At 32.9% G+C, this 10874-nt stretch overlaps 1 protein-coding gene across 1 annotated transcript in view; it reads right to left on the bottom strand.

Annotated features, from left to right (window-relative positions):
- Positions 1 to 10874, bottom strand: part of LOC108760590 (ceramide kinase) — a 28109-nt gene that overhangs the window by 4391 nt on the left and 12844 nt on the right. The window contains exons 2-3 of the mRNA XM_018506633.1: positions 5627 to 5878; positions 858 to 1051 (exon numbers count right to left, since the gene is read on the bottom strand). Of these exons, the coding sequence (XP_018362135.1) occupies positions 858 to 1051; positions 5627 to 5878 (446 nt within the window). The remainder of the gene's footprint in view (positions 1 to 857; positions 1052 to 5626; positions 5879 to 10874) is intronic.

Raw genomic sequence — 10874 nt, 5'->3', positions numbered from 1 at the left:
CCACCGCCTGCGAACGCGAAAAGTTTAGTTTGAGGATACTTCGAATTCTTTTACTTACGTATCGTACAAAGATGAAAAATAATGCGTGTTACTTGTAACGCTGTTACTTTTATCGTTACTTGTTGTAATAACGATTTGATGACGTTAAGAATTTCTTATAACTGTAATATCACATTGGAAAAGTCACTCGTTGCCTGTAATGAGTTTAAAAAGTCACTTGTTACTTAAAAAAGTAACTCGATAACCCAGGTTGAACCTTAGGCTCCCTAAGAGGAGAAAATAACAGCTCAAGTGTCTAATTTTAATCTTCTTCAATTTCCTTGGAAATTCTTCAATATTTTATTTTTTTTAAGGAAGAGGGTTACTAGAAGTAGCCCAACCCTTCTAGAGTCCCTGGAGGGTGATAAACTACATATATTCGTAGGGTGTGTCATTTTATGACAGATATATGATTCTTCTGTATGACCTATAATTTTTTCTTTATGACCTAGTAGAGGTACAATTTTTGTAAATACGTTTTAAATCTAAATATATTGTGAATATTCGGAAAATATTACAGATTGCTTGATTTTCTATAAATTTTATATAAATAGTATTTAATATTTTTATTGCATAAAAATCTATATTAAAATTTCTAAATCCAAGTTTCTGATAGATAATTTACATTATATATCTATTTATATATAAAATAATATAATATAAATATTGAAAATAATAATACAAATATAAATGCAGAGCTCTGCGAAAATTGCTCCTAAAAAATTTTCTAGATTAATGTAGATACATTTATTTTCCGAGTCGGAACGTCTAGCTTCGAACTTCACATGAACGTAGAATAGAATGTTTGCAGGACTCACATGTAGGTCACTCAAGTCGGCCGTGAGCAGAGCGTCGCGAATGTGGCCTGCACGCTCCGTGACCATCATCTTTGTCTCGATGCCAGCGATGGTCATGAGTGGTTGAACATCCTTCTCCCAGATCTTGACACCCTTTTTCTTACCGCCAGTGGGATTGATAAATAGCATTATCTTTCGCGGCCGATACGTCAGACCTAAAACGATTCAATTGCAAATTATATTCTGCTTTCGATCCTTCTCTTAATTCGAATAATTTGTTGCCTTGGCTTTCTTCAATTTTCCCGAACTTCAGAAATTCTCTTGTAAACAATTTTTTAGATTTTAATTAAACATTCATTTATTCTTTATATCTATATATACAAAAGTCTGATTACTGCCTGGAAATGTTTCTTGAAACTTATTTAATTTGTCGATGCAAAAATCAACTATTAATCGTAAATTAATTGTAAATTTTTTTTAACTATTTATTATCAAAAATATATTATTTAGGAGGAATTAAGTAAAGATTCCTAATTTTTCTTACTGCAATTATGTTTAATTCTGGCGTCGGAGATAGACAATCAAATTTTTTTCTTATATGTCGAAATGTAATGCCTTAAAAATATAAGCCTGAAAGAAAATTCAGAAGCATCAAAAGCAATATTGTTACAAAATCATAACTTATCTTGCTTGTTGATTAAAAAATTCATTTTTGTTTCGACTTTTTACAGGACTACCTACGCTAAATTAAAACAATGACGTACTCGTATTTTTAACAAACTTCCTCTTTTCCTCATCGCGATTTAATCAACTTCGCTGTTTAAAAAGGAAAATGGGTCAAACGGAGACACGAAGGAAGAAGTTTAATCATGTAAAATTGTCTCTATCGATTTTTCTCACAACACGCGATGCAACGTCGATAATCGAACGAGGGAAAACAGCGATTACACGAGCATGGCAAACCTCCAGATCAATACTTACTTAGTTATTAACTTGCGACGACGATCGATAAGGATAGTTTAGAGCACTATTCTTTGTTTTCTCGACATTTATTAAAATTTGTGTTCTCTCTCCTTCTCTCTTTCTTTCGTTTTTTCTCTTCCTACATCGAAGCAGCTCATCCCACTGCAACACGCTGTATGTTAAGGAGGTTCTCGCGCTATTTCCTAGTCAATGGACAGTTTATTTATAATAATGTGTAAAACAATTATAATGAAATAAAAAGATTACTAACAATATCTTATGCTATTATACATAATTATTTTATATGTTATTAAATATTTTCAAAATAACAAAATAAAAAGTTGTAAAATGCTCATTTGATGTATATACATATACGCATCGTCCATTTGACATATATTCTAGCTTTTTGCATTGAAGAATATAAATTTCTTGTAAACTATACGTTCAGTTTAAATGAAACTTTACGAGAACAAACTTAAGTGTTTACTTTATAATTATAATGATTTTTTAATTGCTATCTTATACGCAAGTGTCTCAATTTAAAAGATAATAATTACAGAATAAGATTATACTTTCAACTTGTAATGTAAAATTTTATAAATTTAGATTTAAATATCTTCAAAATGGTACGGTAAAAGTCAATAAAATTTTTTCTAGACATTATTGGTATTATTAACTGTTTTATTACATATATATATTATATGTCTTATATTTCATTAAACGCGAAAACCTCCTTAACTGAGCCAAGAGATCGCATTTTGCTTAATTCGTTTTGCGACGCTCCTAAGCGGAGCAGCAATTCAATCTAATTTGGGAAATCTAGAAACGGCGAAATGGGAGAAATACATGAATGACGAAACTAGAGAATTGAGATAGCGATATTTGAAATTAGGAAAAGCGTCAACCGAAATTCGTAAACGTCGAGATCGACGAGTTATAGCAATGATTCTCTAGCTCGAAAGCCATAGGAATCTACAATGTAAGTAACGAAACCGTAGAATAACAATTTAATTCGGGAACCATCAAAATTCGTGAAATTAAACTGACCTACTGATAATAAAACTTTCATGCAGACTGCAACTAGTTTGACTGGCTGCGCTGCGTTCTATCAAAGTTTTAGGATCACCGCGTATATTCTCGTAGCGGACCTTTCATTGCGATTTATGTCGATTCCAACTGGGTTAACTGGTTGCTTTACATACTACGTTTCTGGCTTTAATTGCGATAGAAAAATAGTCAGAGAAAAACCAGTTGTTTATCGTAAAAACATTTTGATCTATACAATACAGCAATCAATAACTGAGGATTTATCATAAAATCTTATCTTTAACTTATCTTTGACTCCTGAATCTGTATATACAAGCAAAGAAACACATAATTAAATAAAAAAAAACTATACGAACTTTGTATAATATCTCCATTTTATGAATATATAAATATAAAACGGAAATGTTATATAAAGTTTATAGTTTTTTATTTTATAACGTATCTTCTAACATAATCTTTGTTTTGAAAATTATGGACTCAAGATAATTTAAAAATAATCTTTTTAATTTGGCAATTGCTTTATCTTGATTTTAATCGCTTATTTTAACTTTCTAATTACTACGATTTTTTAAGGTCCATGATTTCATTTTTCCTTTCACTGTTAGATTCATAATGCCAATTATACCTGCTTTAAGTTATTTTTAATCAATTCTTTTAATTTTCATTTAGACCGCCTATATTCTCAATATATAGTGAATTAAACTGTTGATTTAAACAATGGAACAACTTAATTTAAGAACATGAATTAAATTTGAGATTCAAATTTAATTTATTTTGTACTAAATGCATACATTAATATAGACAATGTTTACTTTCAAACTAATCATGGAAATTGATTAATTTACATTCTGACACATATGGAAGCTAAAAATAACAAAATATTGTTTAATTTAAGAGATTGGGCCACCATTGCTCCTATCATGTACCTAACAGTGTAGTATTACTTTTCGATGCTCGAGTTGCTGAAGTGTCATCATTAAATCTACGAAGATATTATATTACTATTCTGTTTATATTCGCTATATCGCAATGATATCAGCAACAATGCATATTAGAAGCCAGCAAGTTCTCATTAATTCATGAGTCACGTAGATCAATGACGAATTTGATTGTCTGCTCTCTTGAGCCTCTCCCATTTTTACACGCTTTTTTCCAACGAGGAAAAGCGAATAATTTTGCTTCTATTGTTTCTTTTATCATTCTAACATTTCCAAGTGTATTCAATGCGGTAATAATTTTACACGTTAAAAACGCTCTTCCATATTACTTCTTAATTTTTTGCACAAGTTACTTTTAATTTATTATACTTGTCTTTCTTTATACCTTTTTCAGCAAACAAGTCGGTGAGGAAAATCGTCACTCTTTGGCAAACAATGAAAAAAAAGTTTACACAAACGAGTCTCGATCGCAGACATAACGTCAGCTTCGCATATCGCTAAAATAATACGTATGCATTTTCTAATGCTATACATGGGATGTAGAAAATTACAGTCATGCCATTAATTGTTCTCTGTGTTAATTGTCTCTGGCCTTCGATACAAAGCCGATTCCTCGTGTCATATTATATATTGTCGTCAATTTTCGATAATAAACACGAGCCTTCCGCTCCGTAACTCAATTTTATGGTTCTATTTAATCTTTACACTCATCTCATTTCGTAATTTATGATAATGATCTGCTATACGCCTTCTCGCGCGTATATTTTACGTCGCAATTCTAAAATTATTACACGGCCAACGCGTTGATCGCGAGAGTCACTTCACGAAGCTGATTTCGAATAAACGCCTCGGTGGATTTAGAACGGCGTGACCCAAGCAGAACACAAGTCATGATGACATCGAAATGACGTTAAAATGACTCTAAAATACTAAAAGTCATTTTCCAATCAGTCACGAGTCATTTTTATCATTTCTATACTTGACTGCTATACGTTGAATAAAATTATTTGTTTCGAAATTCTGTTTGTTACACTGTTAGAAATGTAACCACAAACGTAACCCTTTACATGTAAATGAAGCTCGTGGTTATGAACGAAATTAAAAGTAATGAATGATTTAACTGAAAATTAAGTTACAGTGGTTACTTAAATGTAATGAACGTGTACATTAAATTTATAATATTTAATGTACTCTTCATAAAATTTTATAAAAAGTATATTAAATTTCATAAATTTTCATGAAAAATAGAGATAAATTTTAACAGTGTATCTACTGAATTTTTCTTGCAGTCCCATATTCTTTAGCTTCTATTTTATATTCTTGGCTATGGAAAGAATGGTTTTGGTTTGAAAATAATTTGGTTGAATCATTAAAATAATGTGTTGGAAACAAGCTTGATGTATAATTAATGCGAAAACTTTCGACATTCTAGCAGCCAACTTGAGCGTCCTACAGAATTATTTCTCGTAGTACACAAACTAACATTAAATCAATGTTATGATTTCCTACTCAACAACGTAACTCTGTTATGTGTGTTATATTACATTTATATTGTTAAGCAGAAAATTATAACATTAATTAACGTTACTATTAATTTGTATTCCAAGTTTGATGATCTAACAAAATTATTTCCAGCTCTCTGTATAGTTAAATTTTTAGACACTTCTGCAAAATGCTTCCTCCCGTGGCATTTTTTCATTTATCATTCTATACATATATTAATACATATATTTCCTTTATTATCAATTATTTGCATTTTAAGTAAAGTAATATTATTTTGTCATGACATTATCGTGACTTGTAGTTCCTTGAGGAGGACGATTGAGTGGAACGACAACTCACCTAGGAGGTAATTGCGAATGGTCTTCACCCACGAGGCGACCTGCCTGGGATCCGTGTGGCTCATCGTCACGCTGTGGTGCCTCCATTTGTTCTTGGATCCGCGCACGGCGTAGTGCAGGATGAAATTCGTCGGGCACACCGTAGTCGGCGAGGTCGTCTGCTCCGGCTGCTTCTCCTTAATACTCACACCCGATATCCAGTCGTCGCCGTAGCGCACCGCCAGAACGTCCGTCAAGGGCAGGGTCCATCTGGCTGAAAGAACACCATGGATGAGGGGATTATCAGGGGTGCACTGTTAGAAATGTTTGTGAGGGAGGATCCCGTTTGCCTACAGTTCTGATTGTACACACCACTCATATCAACTGGTGCCTAGTAATTTTTCACTGTTGTGCCAATGAGATAACTTTATTTTTAAATTGGCCAATCAGCGATACATGCGTGCAATATGCGATGTGTGCAACCGGAGCCCTCCCTTTCGTAATATTTGTAAATTTACAATAGAAATTTGTTGTGAATTTACAAAACCGGCGTGCTGCGCATGAGTATTAGAGATCTGCATATACTTCATCACAAAATGTTATTGTAATTTTACAATATAATACTGTTTAAATTTACAACACATTTTTGTTGGATAAAACTTCCAACGCTTTTGGAAGTTTACAATAGAAATTTCTTACAGTGTGTTTAATGAATTTATCAAAGCCTTTGCATTCGCCAATATTTAAGCCAGGAATTAACCGCCTCTATTTTTATACTCTGGTCACCTGACGATTTTTATACTCCAATCAAAAATATAAAACGTCATATTAATTAAACTTTTTATAAACAATTACAATTTAAAATGGACTGTGAGAAAGGAAAGGATTAAATATGAAAGGATTAGATATGTATATAAATTTATATAGAAATATTTAAGCACTAACAATAAAATCTGCTTCGACCGAAAAATAAAATTTATCTTATTTGATTAAAATTTTTATTTTTTAGAAATACTGTCATGTCATAATAAGCTTCTTGACATGCTTATTTTATTTAATTGGTTTCTACTTATTTTTTTAGAAAATAGGATTTAAAAAATTATAATTAAATCCATATTCGTAAATACTAATAAATTGGAGAATAATCAATAATAAGTTGTTAATGCAATAATTTTAATTGGCGTCTCTCATCAATAATTTAACTAAAACAATAAAGTTAAACAATTGAACTCAAGAAATGTATTGATTAAAATTTACTTTATTATTTGCTAAGTGCATACGTTAATATATGAATGTTATTTACTTTGAAATTAAGCACAGAAATGGAGAGATTGGAAAATAAAATATTATTTTAACTCAGAAGATTGAGTCATCATTGCACGTTTGACTTTTTACAATACAGGTGATCATTTACGTAAAAATAACATCAGGTGATTCCTGAGTTAATTAAAATGCGCGATCCCCTTTTTTCCTCTCTTCTCAACCGTGACTGTTAAAACGGCTGATCGAACATTTTAACATGAACAAAGAAGCAGTTCTCACGTGATAAATGTCAAGGAAATGTTGTGTTAAGCGAATATTTACTGCCCGACTGAACGTACGAATGTACACTATATATACATATATAATCAACTTTTGGTATAGATAACTATCGTTGACAAGCTTGATAGGTGGCTCAAATCTGGCCCCAGGATCTCTATGGAAATATTTGATCCGCTTGGCAATGAACATTGTTCTATTAATCGTTCTATTTATGCTTATCAACGTTGCGTAAGCACGCCTTGTTTCTGCAACACTTATCATTTCATCAGATTCTACAATGATCTGATAAAGCTACAACGCTCTACATTATGCAAGCGTGTTTTGCGTATTATTAAATTGTGGAAGAAAAAGGCTGTTGCTTTATCCAGCAGATGTGAACTCCACAGAGAATGATGACAACCAACGCACGCGTAAGAAGTTACGCAATGCTTCCAGTTACCGAGTTACGCGATATAAAGAGCAGGTGCACGCGCTTGAACGTCAGAACGCAAGAAAGTAGCAAGAGACTATTATCCGTGTAAAGAGAAAGGGAGAGAAAGAAATAGATAGATAGATAAAAAAAAGGTGATTATCAACATTCTAAGACAAGTTCTCTAAGAATATAAAAACAACAAGTAAAAAAAAAGAAAATAAAAGACGATAACGAAACAATACAAATATAATAATAATAAAAATGTGAAAAAATACAAATCTAAAAATAATAAGGATAAAAATTGAGAGGGAGCTTCCTCTCTCTCTCTCTCTTCTTTTCTTTTTCTAAATTTTTATCTTTGTTATTTTTCATGATGTTTTGTTATACAATATCAGCTGAAAGTATCAATCAAACAATCAGACAAAATAAGCCAGTAATGACTGCGTTCAGCAGAAAAAACAGCTTTACAACTGTTGTGAAATTCTTTAATATGATTGATCTTGTCCTTAGTTCCTCACTGGATTTAAATGTATAAATCAATAATATTAAAAAATTTTACAACAGTTGCAAAGCTGTTTTTTCTGCTGAACGCAGCCATTGAAAAAATTTTGCTGATATTACAGCTCGCGAATACATCCTGAAACCAACTGTAAAAGACAAAACAACATATACTTAATTTGCTTACGTTTTATGTAGCGAAATGATTATGTTTTTCTGCAGATTTAGAGCAATAATTTTTAAATGAGTAAATGCAATCAAATTAGCTTTTGCTTAAATATTTATTATTGTTTGATCAGTATTTATTATTAAAATTTGATTCAACTCTTGATGTTACTTCCTCATCAAATTTGCAAATAAGTATTGCAAAACGCGATTTTACATAAAACTCAAGACTATGGAAAGGAATAAATAACTTTTAAACCAATAAGAAAATTGTGCTCAAATTTTGCATAGATCTTCAGATGTAACAATGGAACTATAATGGAACAAAAGAGACGACTGTTTCATATTGCTTTATCTCGGATTCCAAGAAAACAGGAAGCATTACTATACAATTTAACATTGCAAATTTCTCATTCAATACAAACCACGTAGTTCTATTTTTACATACGATAGATTAATTTTACACAAATATTTTTTTAGCCGAAAAAATCCAAAAGCTTCTTATTGTCTTCATCGAAACTGGAAGATTGTTTGCTTTATTTGATATTTTATATTACGCACTTTGCCCTTGTAATATATTTTCTTGAACGTGAGACTATTCTCACCAAAATTTCTTATCTATTCCTTGTATTATCGATAAATTACTGCGTAATCACTTTGTTAGGTTATCGGCTATTATCTTGCGCTTATCGTCAAGGTAAGGTTTCTTGCGATAAACATCCGTATGCCAAGCATTACGTCCGATAATTACTCCACCGCAATTTAAAATAATTTTTTTCCGCGTGAGCAAAGAAATGTATTAATAACGATGTTGCATCGACCGCATCGCGCATTTACAGCTCGGAAATATCGGGAATTATTTTTCGAATGATCATAATTTATCGCAATTATGTTGAATTATGATATTAGAGACAGAGAAAAAAAAATTATTTGTTTTTTTTATCAAAACAAATTAGTTTTATTGTAATTTCAGTAAGCATTATGACTCATAAAATAATTTGCAGCTTCTTGTGTTACAACTCAACAGCTACAACGAGCAAAGAAAGAAAGACGAAAGAAGAGATGACAACAAAAAAAGAAAAAAAATTAAAGAGGAAAAACGCAGCAGAAAATGAAGAAGAAAAGAATGAAAAGAGAAGAACAAAAATAAAAGAGAAATAAGAGAAAGACAGAAAAGAAGGTAAACAAGAAGAGAAGAAATTATTAAGAATTAAAATAAATCCTTAAAGATTCAAACAGTATGAAAAATTTTTAATAATATTAAAAAAGATTTTTCTTCTTTTTTCTTCATCTGCAAATTCTCTTTTTTTCTTTCTTCTTTTCCTTATCTTTTTGTTTATTTTTCTTCTTCTTTAGCATTTTCTCTCTTTTATTTCATCTTGTTAAAACAAGCAGTAAAGGCTTTCAAATGTGCAATAATCTCAAATCTAAATAATCAACCATTTCAGATTACCATGTAAATGCAAGTATAGATACCTATTTTGAAACAATGCGTGATGCATGGTGAAGAGATGCACGTGGCGAGATATATTTTTAGCTAGCAGCAGTTTCATTTCTCGCGATCGCACATTGCCGACCATGATCTGTCAAATCTCGTGTGTACTGTGACGTGACATTTTGTCCGTCACTGTGCGAACTTGTCGACGGCGGACTCGCGCTTCCGGGGTGATCCCGATTGATCACGGCTCGATTGGACACCACCAATCACAGCGACCGGTGCTTAGGAGTCTCAAGCGCTGTGAGTGGCTCGTGTCCAATTAAACCGTGTCCAACTGGGTGCCACCCACGCTTCCTATTGGCTCGAAGGGCGAGCGGGCGGGCGAGTGCGCACGCGAGCGCGCGTGCAAGCGCACCTGTGAACGCGCGTTAAAACTCACGTCATTTATTTTACTCGGCAGATTTTCCTCTTTTGTATTAGCATTTCTTTTGCGTAACGATAAAGCGTATCAGAAAGGCCCGTCTACAATACACGGAGTAAGAAGTAAGAGTAAGAAATTGACCAATCACAGTCGATTATTCTTCTCACATTCGACTGTGATTGGTCAATTTCTTACTCTTACTTCTTACTCCGTGTATTGTAGACGACGCCGAAAGCGTAGACGCGCCACGGATTACGCTCGGCAGCTGCTGTGAAATCTCATTGGCTGCGTTCAGCAAACTCAACAGTTGAGTGAGCGCTCGCTGTTATTGGTGTATTCTTTTAGATCGTCCAAATTTTAGATCTAGATATATCAATAGCAGCGAGTGCTCACTCAACTGTTGAGTTTGCTGAATGCAGCCATTGTATCGTCGTGCCGTCTCGCCCGCCACCCTTGGAAGGAAGACCGAGAAGGACTGGATTGGAAGGAAGGCCGAAGAAGCTAAGAGAGAAGGACGCGCATCCGGAAACCGTTGTATTAAGCAGGTTGTATTATTTTATATCATTGCTCGTAACCGCTGTCGCATACGAAAGGAACCATACTTTCACCATGCACCCCTTGCAGAGCACCGGAGGAGGCCACTTTATCATATTTCTGCAAATATAATTGTTCTTATTATTACGCTCTCGCGTAGTTTATTTTTGTGGCCTCCGATAAATTTCCCACACCTCTTGCGACCCACCCCTGCCGTCGCGAATTGGTTACGGGCAAAAGTAAGGAGATTTCGGAAAGAG

This window comes from Trachymyrmex cornetzi, unplaced genomic scaffold (assembly GCF_001594075.2).
Source record: "Trachymyrmex cornetzi isolate Tcor2-1 unplaced genomic scaffold, Tcor1.1 scaffold229, whole genome shotgun sequence".
NCBI classification, from domain to species: Eukaryota; Metazoa; Arthropoda; class Insecta; order Hymenoptera; family Formicidae; genus Trachymyrmex; species Trachymyrmex cornetzi.
The sequence above is the reverse complement of the archived record's forward strand: the minus strand, read 5'-3'. Positions and strand labels throughout refer to the sequence as shown.